At 41.9% G+C, this 22,314-nt stretch overlaps 1 protein-coding gene and 1 long non-coding RNA gene across 2 annotated transcripts in view; one reads left to right on the plus strand and one right to left on the minus strand.

Moving 5' to 3' along the window:
• Positions 1 to 2,558: 2,558 nt before the first annotated feature.
• Positions 2,559 to 8,300, minus strand: LOC114564178 (uncharacterized). Its single transcript, XR_003693730.1, has 3 exons — positions 8,161 to 8,300; positions 5,101 to 5,193; positions 2,559 to 3,172 (listed from the first exon to the last, which is right to left on the minus strand). It is a non-coding gene; the product is annotated as an uncharacterized LOC114564178 (long non-coding RNA).
• Positions 8,301 to 13,225: 4,925 nt separating this feature from the next.
• LOC114564619 (transmembrane protein 50B) overlaps positions 13,226 to 22,314 on the plus strand; it is a 15,590-nt gene continuing 6,501 nt past the window's right edge. Inside the window, exons 1-5 of the mRNA XM_028592060.1 lie at positions 13,226 to 13,338; positions 14,267 to 14,512; positions 15,510 to 15,622; positions 16,618 to 16,685; positions 18,681 to 18,773. Of these exons, the coding sequence (XP_028447861.1) occupies positions 14,414 to 14,512; positions 15,510 to 15,622; positions 16,618 to 16,685; positions 18,681 to 18,773 (373 nt within the window). The 5' untranslated portion in view covers positions 13,226 to 13,338; positions 14,267 to 14,413. The remainder of the gene's footprint in view (positions 13,339 to 14,266; positions 14,513 to 15,509; positions 15,623 to 16,617; positions 16,686 to 18,680; positions 18,774 to 22,314) is intronic.

A 22,314-nucleotide genomic window follows, 5' to 3' on the forward strand; every position in this document is an offset into this window, starting at 1 on the left:
CTGTGGAGGCTGGGGGCATTGAACCCGAGTGGACAATATTCAAAGTTTCCATTGCTGAAGCTGCGGCGAGGAGCTGTGGTCTTAGGGTCTTAGGTGCCTCAAGGGGCGGTAACCCACGAACACCGTGGTGGACACCGGTGGTCAGGGAAGCCGTCCGACTGAAGAAGGAGTCTTTCCGGGATATGTTATCCTGGAGGACTCCGGAGGCAGTTGCAGGGTACCGAAGGGCCCGAAGGGCTGCAGCCTCTGCCGTGAAAGAGGCAAAGCAGCGGGTGTGGGAGAAGTTTGGAGAAGACATGGAGAAGGACTTTCGGTCGGCACCAAAGTGCTTCTCGAAAACTGTTCGCCACCTCAGGAGGGGGAAGCGGGGAACCATGCAAGCTGTGTACAGTAAGGATGGGACCTCAACTGAGGAGGTAATAGGGTGGTGGAAGGAGCACTTTGAGGAACTCCTGAATCCAACTAATACGCCCTCTTTGTTAGAGGCAGAGCTGGAGGATAACGGGGGATTGTCGTCGATTTCCCAGGCAGAAGTCACTGATGTAGTCAAACAACTACACAGTGGCAAAGCCCCCTGGGATTGATGAGATCCGTCCAGAAATGCTCAAGGCTCTGGGTGTGGAGGGGCTGTCCTGGTTGACACGCCTCTTCAACATTGCGTGGAAGTCTGGGACGGTGCCAAAGGAGTGGCAGACTGGGGTGGTGGTTCCCCTTTTTAAAAAGGGGGACCAGAGGGTGTGTGCCAATTACAGGGGTATCACACTTCTCAGCCTCCCTGGTAAAGTCTACTCCAAGGTGCTGGAAAGGAGGGTTCGGTCGATAGTCGAACCTCGGGTTGAGGAGGAACAATGCGGATTCCGTCCTGGTCGTGGAACAACGGACCAGCTCTTCACTCTCGCAAGGATCCTGGAGGGAGCCTGGGAGTATGCCCAACCAGTCTACATGTGTTTTGTGGATTTGGAGAAAGCGTATGACCGGGTCCCCCGGGAGATACTGTGGGAGGTGCTGCGGGAGTATGGGGTGAGGGGGTCTCTACTCAGGGCCATCCAATCTCTGTACGACCAAAGTGAGAGCTGTGTCCGGGTTCTCGGCAGTAAGTCGGACTCGTTTCAGGTGAAGGTTGGCCTCCGCCAGGGCTGTGCTTCGTCACCAATCCTGTTTGTAATATTTATGGACAGGATATCGAGGCGTAGTCGGGGTGGGGAGGGGTTGCAGTTCGGTGGGCTGGGGATCTCATCGCTGCTCTTTGCAGATGATGTGGTCCTGATGGCATCATCGGCCTGTGACCTTCAGCACTCACTGGATCGGTTCGCAACCGAGTGTGAAGCGGTTGGGATGAGGATCAGCACCTCTAAATCGGAGGCCATGGTTCTCAGCAGGAAACCGATGGAATGCCTTCTCCAGGTAGGGAATGAGTCCTTACCCCAAGTGAAGGAGTTCAAGTACCTTGGGGCTTTGTTCGCGAGTGAGGGGACAATGGAGCGGGAGATTGGTCAGAGAATCGGCACAGCGGGTGCGGTATTACATTCAATCTATCGCACCGTTGTGACGAAAAGAGAGCTGAGCCAGAAGGCAAAGCTCTCGATCTACCGGTCAGTTTTCGTTCCTACCCTCACCTATGGTCATGAAGGCTGGGTCATGACCGAAAGAACGAGATCCAGGGTACAAGCGGCCAAAATGGGTTTCCTCAGGAGGGTGGCTGGCGTCTCCCTTAGAGATAGGGTGAGAAGCTCAGTCATCCGTGAGGAGCTCGGAGTAGAGCCGCTGCTCCTTCGCGTCGAAAGGAGCCAGTTGGTCCTTTAGTAGCTAATGGTAAAGTTATGTAGTTCACTGACCTTTTGTAGTTTTTTAATCGATATGAATAAAAAAAGTCCCATCTATATTGACAAGTGGAAAGTGATGCCAGCCACCCTCTTTTTGGTCCTTCTGGTAAACCAATTAGATGCTGAACAGCTGATAATATAGTTGCTGCCCATAGGTGGTGATTGTAAACAGTACCCAGGTAAGATGGCGGATGGTTATCCCACTAGTTATGATGGCATATTGCATCTATTGCTTTACATCTATTTCTGTTCACCCTCCCTCTTCTTGACCAATGACCATTTTGCAAGCATATGTCTTTAGGTATACAATGTGTATGTATGTGTATACAATGTTTTATTTTTGAGCAATGAGCAGGTTTGGATTGCTCACGTTCCTTTTGGGAAAATGAACAAAGGGTAGACATATATAACAGCATAATGTGAAAATTGGTCAGTGGTACACAAAGGATTTCTGCAATTATTTCTATGCTATATTCTATTTATCTCCGCAACAACCCTACCAGTGGTTTTAAAACGAGTTAGCTTGAAATGTAAAAAGTCTTGTATTATATTTACTATATTTCCAAGAGTTTGCGGTTACACACACACACACACACACACACACACACACACACACACACACACACACACACACACACACACACACACACACACACACACACACACACACACACACACACACACACACACACACACACGCACGGTAGAACCAGGAACACACAAACACACAGAACACAAGGACTATGCACTTTTTTACTGAAAATGATTACAGTGACAGAGAAAAAGAAGAGGTCTACGAATACATGACTTGATGCAGCTTTATCAGCAGAGTCTTTAATATTTATCCAGATTGATCCGTTCCTCTGCTGAGGAATTGGTGATCAGGCTTTCATTCTCTCTGCCAACTGGGACTGCTGTCTCCACTGGATGAAGGAAACCGAGAGCTGGAAGCAGGTGGGAGTTCAATGCAGTCTGAAGTCTTTTTGTCTGAGTTTTTAATGAATGGTAGTGCCTGTGTTTGTGTGGCGAGATTGTGGAGGAATTGATAATTTCATTACATTTGGAATGAACCACATAGAGTGTGTGTGTGTGTGTGTGTGTGTGTGTGTGTGTGTGTGTGTGTGTGTGTGTGTGTGTGTGTGTGTGTGTGTGTGTGTGTGTGTGTGTGTGTGTGTGTGTGTGTGTGTGTTTTAATGTGTTTGTCTCCTCATTATAGACCTTCCACACTACCCCCCAGCTCTCGGTTTAGTTTCAGGATCCACAGTCTTTCTTCTGCAGGTCATCGACTGTCTGGGTCGGTTGGGAAATCAAGGCTGACCCATCAGCGCTCATCCTGCCATCCATTTCTCCTGCACAGAGAGAGAGAGAGAGAGGCGGAGACATAGAGGTGGGATGCAGAGGCAGATAACTGGGTTTAATGTTTATCCTGCAGATTTTGACCCTAAATCCAAAAAACTAAAAACAGACAGAGATTTCCAAAGCTCAACAAAGCTCCTCCAAAACAGACTTCTTTGGGTTTTGGTTTGGTTTGGTTTGAGGGAAAAGGAATTATGTTTAGCTTGATCTCACAGACCATTGTTTCTGTGTGGAATATCAAGGGTTTGAAAACTTCAAGGATCTGGTGTGTGGTGATAATCTATATTCTTCTTTTTGTCTATAAATCCCATTAAAAGACCAAATTGAGCGCCCGACAAGTATAAAGTATTTATAAAGTATATAAAGCCTTTTCCTCTGTGCCATAGAGCTCTGTCTAAAAACACATTGATGAGCCACACTGGCTTTGGCTTTTTTATGGCATGGTGGTTGACAATAGCAACCACGGTTTAAATCTATTTTCAGAAAAGCACACACACAGACACATACATATGCAAATGTGAACAGGTTCAACGAGACACATTAGCCCTTGAGAAGACATTTTCCACAGAAAGGATAAAATGGGATAAAAGAGAATTAAGAACCATGTCTGCCCTCAAATGTAATCCACTGTCAACAGTTGTGTATTCTGGGAAGACAAGCTCTCAGAGGGATCATTTAAAAAAAAATCATTAACCAAAAGGCTAAATATGTCCTGCATTTATAAAAGTCTATCTTGATTACAGAGTGTAATCCTACCAACAAAATGCCTCACACCTAGGACCATATTCATTAAAACTCTCTTTTTAATATGTTCTAATGTTCATAGACTGTAAGAATTAATGGACGAAGCATCTCTCCACCGTTACATATTCCGAACGTACGGGGATGATCCACATGAGGTCAGGTACGTGGATACTTCTTTAAGACACACCGGCTTGCCCGGCCACGTCCTATGCTATTTCCTATAAAGCACATGTGCTGGCGTGGAACCACTGATAGTTTGATCGGAACCGTCTCCAAACGGGCTACAGCTAGAGAGATAGTCTCTTCACTCAGAGAACGTAATACCCACAGCCACAGTTTATGTCCCCGCCGGCTTTCCTATAAAGCCCAGGTGCTTTATAGGAAATAGCATAGGGCAAGCCGGTGTGTCTTAAAGAAGTATCCACATACCTGACCTCAGGGGGATCATCCCTGTACATTCGGAATATGTGGCTCAGCTTTTCTTAGACATAAGTAGGGGGGGCGCCAAGGAAAAAAGGTTGGAAACCACTGGCCTAAGCAATATATAGGCATTCAATGTAGACATAGAAACAGAAATATATTAATTATTTATTTATTTCAAATCGATCAACCTAATTGTGAAATGCTATATCTATAAACCAAACCTATAACTCATAAGCATGTTATTTCAGAAGTGAAAGAATGGCTTTTGTTGTGGATTTGCTTTTCACCCTGACTCGAGGAGAGACTTCACTCACTCTACAGATCCACTCATGACAATGTAGCCTGCTGATTTGCGCGACTTCACTTCAGGAATCAAGAGCCCATGACTCATGAGTCCCATGGTCTGCGAGCTTGCAATGTTTCCGGCTCTGCGGGAAGTTCCTAATCTTGTACTCTCTGCTCACTCAGGCGCTTGAGTTGACTTGTGGAGTTGTGGTTGCCCACGAAATTGTAAGTTATAAAGCTTTTGGCAGCTAAGATGGCTAGGACTAGTAGTAGCTAATGTTGCAAGAGGTTTGTGTGTGGCGCCGTTATCATTTTAGATTGAATTGTAGTAGGACTCAACTGATCCAAGTTAATGATACTAGAGACTCGCGACTCAAGGGTTAATTTAAAGACACGGGTGAAAGATCAGAGTGAGTCGCGACTCAAACAGGTTTACAGCAGCGCTCATTGATTTGGACTCTTGAATCACCTTTAGCCTGGCTAAATGCTGTGGTGCTTGTTTTCTCTGGCTGCACGTTGCCTCTCACTGCAGCCCGGATCTTCAGCACCACGTACCTGCAGGCTACAAAAAGAACAAAATTAAACTCAGTGTAGCACTGACCATGTAGGGAAAAATAATTTATTTTCACATTTCAGCAATAGTGCATTATATATAGCTGTTGTCATGAAAGTAGCCCTGACACCCAAACATGTGAGTGAGCTGTTTAAGGCTGAATGAATCATTCACAAAGTGAACATTTTTTTTGTAATTTCAATACAAAAAAAATCTGCTCCTTCTAACATTTAACTAGTGCAGTGCCCGTTTGGAGCGCATGCCTGTTAGGAACGGGCCAATTGTTTGGTTCCCAGTATTGTTGCTTGCAGCATTTTCAGTTGGCGTGCCCGTTGGAAGCATTCTCAAGAACCACTCATCTGATGGTAAGTGGTAAATGTAGGCTTCTGCATTTATATAGTAGGTTTCTACTTTATGGGACAAAGCATTCATCCATTCACATACAGCGATGTTGGCGGAGCGGCCATGCAAAGCCCTGGCCTGGTCATCAGGTGCAACTTGGGGATACCGCTCTACCTCCTGAGCTACAAGTTAAATTGTTGAAAATTGGAACTGTATGACAATCTATGTAAGTGTAGGAGGTGGGAAGGTGGAAGCGCCTTTTGGGCCACCCAGGGAATTTCACCCCGAGAATAGGATTTGAATAGCTTTATAATTAAACCACCAAAATACAGAAAGCACACAGGTTTGACTTATGCATGAAGCTAGGGACTTATTAATAAACACGGGCAGGCCAGAAAAAAGGCAAAGCTGTGGCCTGTGTCAATTCACCAAAACAATCACTCAATCTAATGCAGCCCTGTAGGGCACCCAGTTGGGCAACAGATACCGGAAACAAACCAATTGCAAATGTGGTGTTCAAAACCTGGAGTGAACTCATACAAATAACCCGTTGATGTAGAGGGTTTCCATTTAACGGGAAATGCCATGCATGTAGATACTGCGCCCGTTGAAACAGACGAGACAAAACAGCAGCGTGGTGCGGGAAGAGGGGCTAGTGCAGGCACCAGCGCCGGCGAAGCAGTTTTTCAAAACAAACCGAATTAATGACTCATAAGGCACGAGAACTTAAAAATAAAAAATAAATCCTCTGCGCCGCGGAGTGGTTTTCTGTTATCTATCATTTCACTGTGTGGGGAATTGGCAAATCAACGCCCCCTGCAGCTTCAGGTGCCCTGCTTGCTGAGAGAGGAGCATCTTGACTTGTGCACAGAAGCTGTGTGAGAAAGGAAAAGAGGAGGGGGGCGCGGGGGACAGTTCACCTCTGGGTCTCGCAAATGGAACAAGGGGGGGCCTCGAAGGGGGTCTCGCCCCGGGTGTAATTCTGGACTGAGTACCCAGGGCCCTCATGTGAGGAGGGCCCAAAAAGATGCTAGAATGAATAGCTGTGGATGCGGGGAGGGGCCCATAGAAAATGCCTTTCTACAGGGCCCAGAATTTTGTGCTACGCCCCTGCCTATATAACATGCAGCTGCTTCCTGATTGGTCAATGAGTGAGTGTAATTGAAAACATGGCGACCAATCAACCTGCTACATAAGCATATAAAAGAGAATGAAAAAGCAAGACCAGTAGGACCGGCACCGTTCTGGGAACAGCAAAGATTGCAACGTTTCTTGAATTTGTACTCAATATTCAGAACATAACAATAATATAGCAGCCAAGAACTATTTGCTATGTGTTAAGGAAAAACTAAGGAGCAGCACTCTTTTCACATAAGTGAAAAATGTTCGGGAGACTTTGATAACTAGAAGCATTTTATGAATTCTCAATGGAGGAGAATTTAGGATCACACAGTACAGTGTAAATGTTATCCCAACTGAAGTTCCTGTCTTCCATTAATTTTAGAGAGATAGTCTCTTCACTCAGAGAACGTAACGTGTTGAATATTTTCCCCAAACATGCAAAAGTGCGGCATGCCCACCGACCTCCAAAAGACAGGCATGAAACAAAACATTCCCTTATCATGCAACTGCCTAGATTCCCTCAATCTGTGGAGGCAGAAAGTTGAAGTACTCCTCTGCCTGGAAAGGTTTAGAGGTTATGTTGGACACTGACCTGAATGAGACCTGGGTACCACTGTCTCAACATACATAGCATGAGTTCCTGAGATGGAAATTCCACAGCAATATGTTAAGAGTTGGCATCCTGAGCAGAAAATGAAGTCACACTCCCTCTGTGTGTGTTGTAATCCGAGCTTCTTTGTTCTTTGTTTTGGTCTGGCTGCACGTGCGTGTGAGTATCGGTATCTGACGCTGAAGGCCGTGACAAAGCGGTGGTATCTGATGAGTTGGGGGAACGGTCTGTGAGAGCCGTATGGAGACCCAGACCATTTTTATTTTCAGTTTTTCGTGTACAGCGCATTTAAGGGATTAAAAATCTGACTTTCAGTTTCTAACTAAAAACTCAAAAACCTATTTTAAAGTTGCATTGACATATTTAGTTTTCTCAGCTTTTATGTTCAGCACGCACAAACACAGAGTGGAGAAGAACACAAACGCATTGTATTTTAAGTTGAAAGTTGAAACTGCCTGAGCCAAAGGCCCTATGGAAGTTACAACACACAAACTGTCATAAAACTTGTCTGCTTATCTTGTTAGTGAAAAACACTAAGGCCTGTCATATACTCTTTTGCTACCATGTTTGCCACTCAGGAGACGAGAGCCCTGCCCCTTCCTGACAGAAAACTGCTGAGTCACTGTAACAGCCAATGAAAGCAAAGCTCAGTTTGCGTCTAACTATGGTTTCATAAAGCTGGCTTTGATACTTCACAATACCCATGAATTTAAAATAAAATAAAAAACACTTTAATATTTGGTTTCAAGGCCTGATTCAGATTAATATTAATGTGGCTGAGAGACAGCAGGTACAACTCAATAGTGTTGATTCTCCACTCTCATGTCCCAGTGCAATGGATTTTATCCTGATTGCTTCAAACACACAACTTATGCCAAAACTTGCAAACAGTAAGGACTCACCATTGATGATTAATCACACCATTTCTCTGAGGGTTGTGGATTTGTGGCACAGAATAAAAGTGGAGCCTCAGTAGTGTATCAGGAGCAAATCTGTTTTTGTCTGTCTGTGCTAGCACTCAGCTGTCATCTGCAACTGGATCTCTTCCTCAATAACAAGTTGAGCCCTCCTCCAGCAAACCTGTCCCACCCCTTCTGCTCTGAGAGGAGGCCCAGAAGGAATTTACCAAGAGCTGTCCTCCTTGTTCTCATCAGTAATAAGAAATAAAAGATGTGAAATGTGTTAACTGGATTTATTCCTGTGTAGCTCATTCAATCTTTGTGGACAGAAGCAATTGTAAAGGTTGGGAAAGTTTTATTTTACTTACACCCTATCTGTATTTTATTTCAGCCTTTCCTTGTGAGATGGAGGCTTCAAGGATTCAATTTCAATTCTATTTATTTATAGTCAAATCATCACAGAAGTTATCTCAGGACACATTACAGATAGAGTAGGTCTAGACCACACTCTATAATTTACAAAGACCCAACAATTCCACCCCCAAGAGCAACTGTGTGGCGAGGTATAACTTTCCTTTTAACAGACAGAAACCTCAAGCCAAACCAGGCGAGAGAGAGAGAGACAGAGAGAAAGAGAGAGAGAGAGAGAGAGAGAGAGAGAGAAATATGACATATGACAATGAACAGTATAGAGTTGATTTTAAAATCCTGATATTTGTTTTCAAGATGTTACATGGTTTCTCCCCCTTTAAGTATAGGCCTCCTGTCCCCATATACTGTCAGAGATCTGAGGTCATCTGACCAAAACCTTCTGTCTGTCCCGATATCCAGGACTAACTGTTACGGGGACATGGCTTTCTTTATCGCTGCCCCAAAAATGTGGAATTCTCTTCCTCCCACCATCAGATTCTTCCCCACTATCAAGATTTTCAAGAGTCATCTTAAAACACACCTCTACTCATTGGCTTTTAACTGTGGCTAACTTAGCCATTGTTATAGGGCTTCTGTGTGACCTGTGCCTTTTCTATCATCACTCTGTTTTTCTTCTCTTCTATTGTGTTTGTGTCCTTCTTTTGTGTCTGTTTCCCTGTGTGTTTTGTTAAGCACTTTGGATCAACTGTGTTGTGTGTTAAGTGCTGTATAAATAATGATTACTGTGACAACCATGGTTGAGTCTCACAGAGTTCAGATTAGAGGATTTTAGTGAGTCAGTCACTCAAAACAAGTGACAAAATAAAGACTGTGAGTCTTTAAGGATCAGTCGTTAATATGATTGCCCTTTTCCATCCAAGAAATATATATAAAAAATCAGAAAAATGAATTACATCCCTTTGTTATGAGTCAGATGGGTTACTGCAATTCAATTCTCATGGTCCTTTTGCTAAAACCGCTCACTGGGTGCAATTAATCCTGCCCATTTTTTAATCCAGTCCAGTCTTCAAAAGCTCCACGGGCTAGCTTTACCTTTTAGAATTCAGTGTAAGGTCTAACTATTCAGCTCTCAGTGACCTGGCTCCATAATAGAAATCAGTTTTCAAACCCAGCAGCTCTGTTAGGTAGGGATGGCTATCAAGAACTGGTACTAAACTGGTACCGGTACTAAACTGGTACGAGTACTAAACTGATCCGGCATAGGGTCTGGAGTAGGGTCTGGCGTGGGGTCTGTCTGGCATAGGGTCTGGCATAGGGTCCAGCGTATCTCCTCGTACCTAAACGTCAATTTAGGCTTCTACGTTAAATCGACACCGTCGGTACGTACATTGGTACGTGGAGATACGGACCCTACGCCGTAGTCTGACGTGCACACAAAAATGACACAAACAGCAACAACTGTGATTGGTCCGATTGGCCGTGGCTGGTAACATTCCATTTCGCCCGTCTCATTTCCTGGTTCTCCTTTTCCATCACTAACATGAAATCAAAGAGAGGGTGAACTTTTCCTGCTACAGATTTCCGACTGTGGTCAGAAAAAACAGGGGAGGCACTTTGTTTCTCTCACTATGAGAGTCACTACTCGCTCGGAAGCTAATCGCCGTCACTCTCTCACTCGCTCTACACACACCCCCACACACACACACATGCCGGCCCTGCTATTCTCCTAAAGAGATCAACGCAAACACCAACACACAAGTATAAACTTCAGGCCACTTATGTAGGCTACAGCGAAAGCTCTGCAGAAGCATAAATCCAGTTTTAGGCTACCGTACGTACTGTACCTGTGGTGTGGATTTAGCACAGAAGCATAAATCCTGCATTATTATTATGCTCAGCTGAATTTAGTATGTGCTGTTCAGACAACCAGATAAAACAAATGTTGTATCAATGATTATACAATTATCCACTTTTTGACTGAAAAAAGCTCGTATTTTTTAAATAAAGTCTCAGATTGACAGGCAGGCCGCTCCATGGGTGCATACATGCTAAATTTAGATTTGATGAAAGCTGTGTGGAAAGGAAGAGGATTCTCAGTTACAATGGGCTCATCTAGTGGAGTATGTTTGTCCATGAATCAGTCAGCGTCTGCATTTTCGACGAAGACTCAGGGTCCATGGAGTGGATAAAAGCATTACCTTATTATTCTACAGGGCAGCCATTAAATATAATATTGGTTATGGTAACCTATCCGTTAAACTCAAATCACAAATTGAAAACCTGACCTGAATGGCTGGAAAAATAATTGGCATGCTGACCCTGTCTTCTCTCCAGGATATATTTTTATGGTTGTGGCTTTTACATGGAGGAATGTGCAATATCTTGGTGTGTATGTTCTGTATATGGATCTGTGTGTTACTGAATGATAACTGGATATATGTGTGTACATGGAGAGGCTGTTGCTCTTATCTTATCTTATGTATATCACAAATGTAATATACAATGTAATAAACTGGCAATAATCTGAACTTCAAAGTTCATTCTTGATATGAAGTAAATTAAGATTTGACTGAAAAGATTTATTTTTTGTATTTTCTGGTTCTGAACTGTTATTAACCCATAAGGACCCACGGTGACACACGTGTCACATGTTCTTTAAATGTTCTGGAAAGTTCCTCATTCAGCTTTATCCTTGGTTTCAACTCATTAAGCCCCTAAGTGACACTGATGGAACATCCTGGTGGCAGTCATATGACAGTTTGTCAATTTGTGTTTCCAAGACAACATTTCCAAGATGGCTGTGTGCATGGTCAACAGATTGACAGAATTAGCTAATTTTTAAAAGCATTTTTTTCTGTTTCTAAAGTAAGATTTAAGTAATTTAAAGATTTGAATGCTTACATAACACGTCATATATTACAATTAACCTGTTCTGTCCACATTTGTTGAACAAACCCATTAGGTAAATATCGCTTGATGGTGATTTAAGCCCGTCGACTTCCAGGCAGCGCTGCGACCGTTGACTTCAAGGCACCTAACCTTAACCCTAACCCTAACCCTAACCATAACCATTACCATAACCATAACCATTGCCTAATCCTAGTCCCTTCCAGGCAGCTCTGACTGCAAGACGACGTTGGGGGCTTACAACACCAAACACTGTAAATATTGTTGTGACATACTGTATATCACATTGGGTTTTTAACCTAAAAGAGTCATAGAAAACCTAATGACCTGGCTCAAAGGTATGACAAAAGGTGGAGAAGACACATGTTTGCTCAATTAAATCTAACAGGAATATGTGATATATATGAAAAATAAATCTCTCCTAAAGATAATCTGAACAGTTATCTGTCTACACAGCAGAAATAGTGGCAGCCATCATTGCACTACAGTGGGTTGAAGAGGTCAGACCTGATAGGGTGGTATTATGCACAGACTCTTTAGCTGTCATAAAAAGCATACAGTCAATGACATATGTCAGAGAAGACCTAAATATAGAACTTCATCACAGTTTGCTAAGATTACACCCCGGGGTGGCATGGATGTTGAGTTCTGTCGGGTGCTGAAGAGGCAAATTTATTAATTCCCGCGCCTTATTACATCGGACTTAAGTTTACCAGAACACAAGGATCAATCTGAGACGAAGAGTTCAGTTAAGCAAAATTTACTGAAGTCCAGCATAAGAGTTACAACACAATTGTGGGTTCACGAACAGCATCTAAGTTTCCCTGGCAACATACATTAAATCAGAGCTGGTCCACCAAGATCTTGTCTGACGTGAACTCTGATCTTAGTTTTCCCTGTGAGTGCCAGCTCATGAGGGGGTGAAAGGGAATGAGGGTGCAGACAAACTAGCGAAAGAGATAAGATAGACTTTATTAATCCCACACTGGGGAAATTCCTGTGCTACAGCAGCTCAAAAGAAACATGTACACACATCAGAATAACACAAATACACATTAATTAGACATAGGAGAAAAAATATATATAAAATATAAGAAATGGAAATATAGAATATAATTAGTTATAATATTTGTAATAAATCAACCGTATTTACACAATAAACAACCTTTATATTAACAGACTGTATATAAACACAGATATACACATAAGCATTACTAAAGGAAATAACAGCTCCAATTCCACTTGGAAAAGGTGAAGGAAAAGCTGTGGTTAAGAAGAAAGGAATTGATATATGGCAGAAATGGTGGGAGGACAGAAAAGGAAGGTGATATTATAAGATACAAAAGTCTGTCAGTATAAAGAATTATAGGAAAAAGACCAGGAGGGAGGAAATTATAATGACAAGACTCAGAGTGGATCACACAGGACTGATTGACACCTTGTTTTTAATGGGGAAAAAGGAATAGGGAAAACTGTGGGGTTAAAGAAAATGCGGAACATGTCATGTTGTACTGCACATTGAATGAGATGGAAAGACGGGGGTGTTTAAAGATCGGGTTCAGGAGGCAGGGCGGGAGTGGAATCTGATGGGCATACTGGGATCACAAGGAGAGGGAGAGGAGGTAAGAATCACCAGGAAGGCACGAATTCTATTTTTAAAAGACCCAGGCTTGATGAGTAGAATGTAAGATAGCCTGGGTAAAATGACACGATGTAACACACTCCTGTACAGTAGGTGGCGGTATGCACCTAAAAGTTGTTTGCAATCCGCCATTTAAATAAGAAGAAGAAGAAGAAGAAGAAGAAGAAGAAGAAGAAGAAGAAAAGAAGAAGAAAAAGAAAAAGAAAAAGAATGTTATCTTTTCAATGGAAACTGAAAGCAGTCTCGGGGCTCTTGACAAGGTGGGCAATTATACGTAACCCTACATACAAAACATGTCATTATGGGTTATTACTACGTTGCCATGGTTATTAAGTTTAACCTCAGTACGTTCATGGTTGACGTTTGCTAACCGGTAGCTGGCTTCCCGCGTTATCGTTGGAAACAAGAAAGCTGGACGAATAACGTGATGTTAGCTTCCTAGTTAGCTCCCTAACATCAATAAAGCCTTGACACAACCCAGGGACGGTGTGTGTGTTAGCTAATGCTATCAAGCCAATAATGGATTATATTTATATATATATATATTTATTATTATTTTTATTTTATTTTATTTTTTTAACCAAACAGTGGGCGAAGAAATAGTATTGCTGTGCTAACGTTAGAGCTAGCTTAATTTATCAGCCCCACACACATATATGTGTGTGTGTGTGTGTGTGTGTGTGTGTGTGTGTTATTTATATATATATATATATATATATATATATATATATATATGGTATACATCAAGTTTAGTGTCCCAAATTCCACATACAATGTCCTTAATTATGAACCTGTGTGTGTATATATATATATATATATATATATATATATATATATATATAACGTGTAGTTGTGCCTCTCATAATTTAGTGTAAGACATTTGTGAAAATCAACCAATAATTGAGTATGTCTATTATTTTAATAAGAGCAGTTTATTAGATTGACTTTATGCTGAAATGAAAATTTAAGACAAGCTGTCCAAACCAAATATACAACAAAATTACCTAAGGATTCAGTGCCAACTGTCCTTATAGTAAGGGCACATTTGTGCTTGAGAAACCCCTCTGAAACATAGAACACTTAACCTAGATCTGTTTCCATGTCTGAGAAATCTTAACAGTTACACATCAGACCAATGGTTGTGTATAGAATATGTTAATAATACATCTATGTATGCATCATCTACAGGCAACTCTGACCAAGTCACTGATTTGAGCCAGAAGCAGAGTTGTGAGGAACAGCAGGTGTTGACCCACACGGAGGCAGGACGAGGACTGGTTCACCTGTGCAGAGAAGGATCAGAGAAAAAGAAGAAAGACAGGGAGAGGGCTGCAGATGGCAGGCTTTCTTGATAGCTTCCGCTGGCCAGAGTATGAATGCATCGACTGGGGGGAGAGGAGGAACGCAGTGGCTTCTATTGTCTCAGGAGTTCTGGTCAGTGGCTGAATGACTGACAGAGACAGAAAACGTAGTTTTACAGCAGAAACACAAACATCTGTGCGATTCTTCATGTACAGACCACAGGGAGTCAAACAGCCTTAACTTTGTGGTCAGAGAGAGTCACCACACTGGGAAAGAAAGAAACATTTTGAGAGTGTGGAAAAACATAAGAGATTGTTTTGTCAAAGCCAAAAAAAACGGCTTCATGGAAAGAGTGTTACAAGCAGACAGTCATTTTGATTAGGAGATAAACGACGTTACGTTTAATAATTAGAGTAGATAAATGTAATTTTTGGCGGTACGTCGGTGTTTATCATGGATATGTTTACTACTGTTGCCAGGCAGCCTGATTTCCTTTACTTCAGCTCTCTTCATCTCTACTGCTGCTTGCTTATTCACAGATTATTTTGTTTGTACGCCCTCTGGTGTTTCAGATAGTAGTGCAACGAACAATGCGTTGAGCGCCATCTACGGTGGCCCGCGCACAGTGTCGAGCGCGAGTATATCTGACGCTTTACAGTGTCGTTACAGTCATTCCCGGCTGCTATTATGGTGCAGAGAGTGCAGATGCGTAAGACCAACAAATGCTGACCAATGAGAGCAGACTGCGCTTTTTCAAGGGGGGTCTTAAAGAGACAGATGCTAAAAAGGAGCATTTCATACAGAGGGTGAATACAGGTATATTCAGACAGACAGTATGAGAAAAATAACATTAAAGCATGTACACATGTTCTAGTAGACACCGAAAATAACAAGTATGAACCTGAAAATGAGAATGACGTGTGGCCTCTAATTTCTTCCCCCACGTCTCACGCCCGTGTGATCATGAGGAGCTTTTAGGACTTTGCCATTTGTAACCCTCTATCTTTCTGTATTCTCTCTTTGACACTAGCTTTGTCCAACATTACAATGTAAGGAGAGTCATGTAATGGATACTGCATCTTATGCATTCAGATACCTCAGATGTTAACCCTGTATTCTCTTTTCCCAGTTCTTCACAGGCTGGTGGATCATGATTGACGCAGCAGTGATGTATCGATCTCAGGAGCAGATGAACCATGCATTCCACACATGTGGCGTCTTCTCCACCATAGCATTCTTCATGTAAGTGCTGGACATTATAGGTTGAAAATCTGTCTATTTGGATATTCTTGAGTAATGTTCTGTATACCACTTATGTAAAATCAGCTAAATATGTTGATTTTATTATTTATTTTATAGAAATTTAAATTGCAAACCCAATGTTTGTCAGAAAAATTGCAATAAGATATTGTTTTCAAAGCGTTCAGCCCTAATAATAATAGTGTGTTTAACATGTACGTTTGCAGAGTTAAGAAGAGGATTTGCTTTTTATGTTTATGGGAAAAAACGTATATTATTAAAAAAAACATATTATAGCATTTCCTGCCATAAGCCAAAATGCCTATAGTGAAAAAGGTCTATTTCTCAGTTTAGTGAGGTACAAAGGCCACTAATAAACTGTAAATGTATCCGCATATCGAAATAGAATACAAATCAAACAGGCCTACGTATTTAATTGGCTTCTTCAAGCATGTTATACTGCATCAAACCTGTGGTGAAAAGGACATCATCAAACAGCAGGCTCTGGAAAGTGAAAATAACAAAGGCTGTTGCATTTTGTTACGGCCAGTTTTCTGGCTTATCAAGCCTTGCAAACACGCGCCCCCCTCATGTAACATGTCCGTATTTCCCTATCACTTCGATACTCAAGATACTACACTGACATCCTAACATCAACAAACCGCTACTTAAAAAAGAAGAGGTCGTAGCAATTTCTACTGTTTAGTTTTGTGTTGTGCAGACGGCTCAATGTAAAGTGAGATCTGGGCACTGTCACGATGTAGGGAAGATTACTATAGTTCACAAACTACACATCCTACCCACAAAGCTGGTTGAAAATCCCTTTTAGGCAACACTGAGAATATCTCTTAACATCACATAAAAGCATCTTTTTTTTTTCTGCAGTTCCAACATTAGAAAGTACTCAGGTCAACTGACTCTGTAGTGTAGAACAGTGAATATTTAGGACCTATTCCTATTTTGTTTAACTGCCCTGTTTGTCGGTGTCTTTATTTTAGGATAAATGCAGTTTCTAATAGCCAGGTGAGGGGAGACACATATGAAGAGGGCTGCCTTGGCAGGACAGGTGTGTTTCTCTAAATGTGTGTGTGTTTATTCATCTATTTATGTATTCCAGTAAATGTGCTGCAGCTGACTGCTTTTTTAGCACAATGAACTTAAAGCTGTAGTGCGTAGTTTCTGTCGCCCCCATGAGGAATTCTAGGTAATGACAACAAAACTGTTGGCGTGTCCACATGATACAAGCCTTCCGTGAACGGTCACGGAAGGCTTGTGCAGAATGTGATAAATAATCATCAGTAATGTGGAAATAATGACTAAGTGGGTAAAGGCAAATACTAGAACAGCTAGAACAGTCTGGATAGTTCATATTGCCCAGCCCTACTTTAACCCCTCTAGCTGCTAAAACTTCCGGCAAAACATGGGAAATGCCCAGAAACACCAGATGATACGTTAGAGAGCACTTGTAAATTATACAATGTCACAATTATACTTTTTTCAACATATCATACAATTTTTTTCATTCATTTGTTAAATTATACACTAAACAATTGAGACGACAGGAACACGCCTTGACTCTAGCAAGACTCGTGATTTCATTCCCATGTTGTAAATTTGTCTGTGACCGGGGAATCGCTTGAAAAGTGGTTTGGTTTGAGGTCAGCATAAGTTAATGACATTTTTCGTGAATAACAATGCAATTGCAAAAACAATATATGTATGGGATGGTTAAATCATATTAATTTACAGGTTAATAGAGGCCGCAGTAGTCTACATTATAGCACATTGTTATAATAATCGATTTTATAATTGGAACATACACCCAGTTCTTACCAATACATGATTAAAAAGCACTTTTGCACACACAAAGCTGTCAGGGCCTATACTATGAAGCAAGGTCAACATGTCCGTTACCCGGCTTCACCAAACCTAACAACCGCAGTCTTGCACAAGATGTGACACGACGGTGGTTATCAACTTGTTTAATCAACCCAGGTTTTCCTAATTTAGCGACGAGTGCCTTCATATAAAAGGGGCGGTGTTTGCACCATATGACCAATCACAAACGTGGACAAGTCTACCAGAGTATTTTACACAAGAAGAGCAAACGATAATCCTACAGAAATATGAAAAACACAGAGACGTAATACAAGCAAAAGGAATACAGTCGCTGCTGCTAAATCCAGGAAGGAAAGTTGGCAAAAAAATGGCAGACGCTGTAAATGTGTAAGTTACAAGGCTTATCAATATCACTGCCCCATCAGTCAGGCACAACAAGATGTGAACATAATTACACTTCTGCACCTGGCAGTGGTAAGCGATCGTGAGAGCAAATAAAAAATAAATATAAAAACGTAATTCAAAACCATCAGCATTGGCAAAACACGGCTCAAGAAGATGACAAAAATACAGTACGTGCTTCCCTCCGCTAAATAAAGATACCCATCAGGGAATGTCAACGGGTTTTGTCGGTCTCTAAATGTTCTAGCTTTTCTGTGCGCACCTCTCTCTATCCGCACACCGAGTTCCACCGGATCTTCTAAGAACGGTGACGCCATTATCAATCGAGTATTGATTGGTCAGTAGGTGGTGCTTTCAACATAACCTGCTCCCGCGTAAGGTTGGGCATCGTTTTTATTTGAACAATTCTGATTCCAATTCCGATTCCTCCTTTTCATTCCGGTTCTTATCCATTCTCGATTCCGATTCTTTGAGAGTGGCCGCTACGGAAACCAAAACCTGCGCATGTTAAATCTGGATGATCCGATTTTGAAACAAAATTTTCCCAAAGATTCCAATAAAAATAAAAAAAGATTCCATTAGAATCGTAAATTTGGAAGTTCTAGATGCCCAACCCTACTCCCTAGCAGGTTAGGTGTTCACCATAAATGACCATGCCAATATAACCCGGTAACAAGTGACCGGCCGTCATGATAAACAAAACCCTGGGTTGAACCTGAAGCTACCTTGGTAACCCCAGATCTTGCTTGGTAGTATAGGCCTCTGGTGTGGAGACTACCTGGTGAGCTAATGAAAGTGATTGGCGCGGCTATGCTTGCAGGAGCTCGTCTCTGGCTCTTCATCGGCTTCATGATGATGTTTGGCTCGCTCATCGTCTCCATCTTGATCCTGTTCGGTGGCTACGTGGTGCCAAGTGAGTGTCCCTCCACTTCAACACATTTTCTCTAACTATTCCTTCTTCACAACTTCTTCTGTCCCTGCTTATCTTTTTGTACTTCCTTTGATACTTGTGTACCGGCCAAATATTTTCAAAGTAACTTACTCAATATCAGACATTTAATGATTATACTCTATATATAAATACTGACCTTTTTGTCACATCAATGAATATCTATATTAGTTTTTTTTTTGAATTTGTAAGTAACAACTAAATGCATTTATAGAGCGCTTATCTCAGATAAAAATCACAAAGTGCTCTGCATAAAACATAAGATGATACATACAAAAATACAAAGTAATACATAAAAAAATAAAGTGCAGACGGGTCAATCCAAAGCCTGTGTAAGAGGTAAAGAGGTCTTACAAAAGACTAGTTAGCCAATTTAGCAGCCAGACAGCCAAGCAGGTAGTAAGTCAACAGTCAAGGAGCTACTGTGACAGTGAGCCAGTTAGACAGTAAAGTGAAATAATAAAGAATACAACGAAGGTTGTATTCTTTATTATAAAAGAATACAACCTAAGCAACAGAATCTTGTTTGGATCTACGTATCTCTTACTCTTGTAGCGACGGGGTGCCTTGTGGGGCTCCAGCCCCGAATCTTTTAGGGTTTTAAAATACCTTCAACTTTACGTAATTTCCCCTCAGTCTCTCTGACTGGACCGACAAATCAGTGGAGCAATAGGTTATCCTTAAAAGATTAAGAATTTGGACAAGGCAGCAGCGCAACTGGGATGAGTGAGATTAAGGGCCCTATCTTGCACCCGGCGCAGCGCAAAGTGCAGCAAGTGTCTTTGCTAGTTTAAGACCGACCCAGTTGTCAGTTTCCCGTCCAGCGCCCGCGTCGTTTAAATAGCAAATGCACCTGCGGCCATCTTTGCGCCCATGGGCGTGCTGGTCTTACAGGGAGGTGTGTTCAGGTGCATTTGTGGTGTATCGCTATCTTGAGGCAGCGGAAAGTGATTGCGCCATTGACCAACAAAAACCTTCAGAAGGTCAATAACGCAGCATTTCATTGCTATTTTAAAATGCGCCTACACACTATGCTTGCTACACACACACACATTGAAGCGCAGCAGCACACAAACATGCAAAAGCAATCCTCCATCATGATAGCAATGCTCCAAGGTCCAAATGCTCCTGGCTTTTAAAGGGAATGGGAGATTTTAGTTTATTGCATGTTACGCCCAAAACACACCTATGAATTAATGAAAACACTAAGTACAACACTTTTGAACCGCACGGACCCTTTTTTCTGCCGTCAAACTAGCAAAAGTGGATTTGGACATGCCCTAAACGCACCTGCAGCAGGCGCTTCACGCTGTGCGCTTAGATCGTTAAAATAGGGTCCTAAATGTCTTTGAGCACTTGCTATCGGATGCCAGTAACCACAAAATTGCAAATCAGTAGTATCATCTGCGGCTGTGGCTCAGAAGGCAGAGCGGTCGTCTACCAATCAGAAGGTGTGCGGTTATTTTTGCTGGCCACTGCAGTCTACATGTCGAAGATTGCTCCAGATGGTGTGTGAATGTCGTTGAATGTTTATTTGATGAGCAGGTGGCCCCTGTATGGCAGCCTCGGGCTCCAGGGAGTGTGTGTGTGTGTGTGTGTGTGTGTGTGTGTGTGTGTGTGTGTGTGTGTGGGTGTGGGTGTGGTGAATGCTGCCTGTAGTGTAAAGTGATTTAAGTGCTCTCTCCTCGGAGAGACGGCATTTTCTCTCACTCAAAACATATCCTCTTCCTCTGGCTCCTGTCCTAACACTTCTAACGCTAGTCCCTCTCTTGAGAGACTAAGCTTAGCACATTCAAACACATTAGAGTAATAGTTAGAAATAGCAAGGGACCTTACTAAGGATGTCTATAAACAGAAGAAACAGCTCTTTCAGTAGACTACACTCTACTTGTTTTTATCAGAATCATAAACGGATTTATTGGAATCAGAATCAGAAATTATTCAAAACATGTATTCAATAAAATGGTTAGAAAAGATTAAAATAAAATAAAAATGATTAAATGGAAAAGCTAGACTAAACTGCCACTGCAAAAAGGCTAAAATATAAGTTATTAAAAACAGGCGGTCTCTCACACAATCTAAGGAAAGAAAAAGACACACTTCCTCCTTTGTCACATGCTCTATTGTCTTATATACTATAGCAGAGAAGGAGGTCTCTAACACATGCTTAATATCATCACATATGGTCAACAAAACACACACAAACACATAATACAGTTTGAATCAATGCAAATGGTTAGCGGCCGTCAGGCTAGAAGTTAAAGCATTACCCACACACACACACACACACACACACACACACAGATCCAGATGTAAATACATACATTAAAATACACAGTTCACTCACTTTAGGCAGTTTAAAAGTTCAGACAGTCAATCAAAAGGGGCAAATGAGATGTTTACTGTTATCACACTCTTCCTGGGGTCTCTCTGCTCTTCTGAAGGCCTCTTACATAGTAGCACACTATTTTTCTGCACAACTCTCCATTTGATCTTCTCTTGTTGGATCAGTAAAAGTCCATTATAGCACTATTGTGTAATCATCCATAACACTTGCTCATCAAACCTTATGTTCTTAAAGTGGATGTCTTTGGATGCTGGCTTGTGTAGGGAACATCTGAAACTGAAAGCACTTTGGGCCACTGTGCCCTCCTTACATATTGGTTTTCTGATTTGTATTGGAGAATCTTCTTTACACCCCTAATATGCATAGATCCCGATTTGCCAGCATTATAGAAGATTTCAGCAGGTAAAGCTGAGTTGAGTATCTCACTTTTTTCTAATCTTCTTTCTATCTTGACGCTGAGAAAGGAGGCCTGTGCACTGCACTCCATCTTGTCTGATGACCTTTCTCTTACTACACTGACATAATGATATATCCTCTCTGGCCTGGGCAAAAGACATTTCCTGGCTCAGACTGGAGGTAATTGTCGGCTTTTCTCCCACAGCAACGTTACGTGTTTTCTTGTGGTGTGAGGGTGCGTTATGGCAAGGCAGCAGAACGGCTCAATGTAATGAGAAGTTCAAATTTAAAAAAAGCACTTGTCAGGTCACTTCATGGATTAAGTACAGAATCACATATGAGGCACTACAGCAGCACTGTCAGCTCATTAACATACAGAAAGAGTAAAGGTCATTTGAGCCTTCACTTCATTCCAACAAATACAAGTTCTCGCCATGTGCACGAGATCAAATCAGTGATCAGTGGACAGCAGTACACAGGGAGGGGAAACAAATTAAAGGAAAAAGGTTTTAGCTAAAAAGATACATTTCATCTCACTTTCATCTTCAATTCTCACATTTGTTGAAAATGCAAATGGCCAATGGAAGACCTATGTGTTTGTCCTGTATTTATCCGATTTGACAGATGTGCACGGAGCACGAGAATGACTTGACAAATTACTATTTTTTTCAATATTATTTGTTCAGTCTGCAAGGAAGCAGAAAGACAACTTCATATATAATTGGCCTAGAAAGAGTGTATGGCTAAGGCATCACCAGACTA

Source organism: Perca flavescens, chromosome 11 (assembly GCF_004354835.1).
Source record: "Perca flavescens isolate YP-PL-M2 chromosome 11, PFLA_1.0, whole genome shotgun sequence".
NCBI lineage: Eukaryota > Metazoa > Chordata > Actinopteri > Perciformes > Percidae > Perca > Perca flavescens.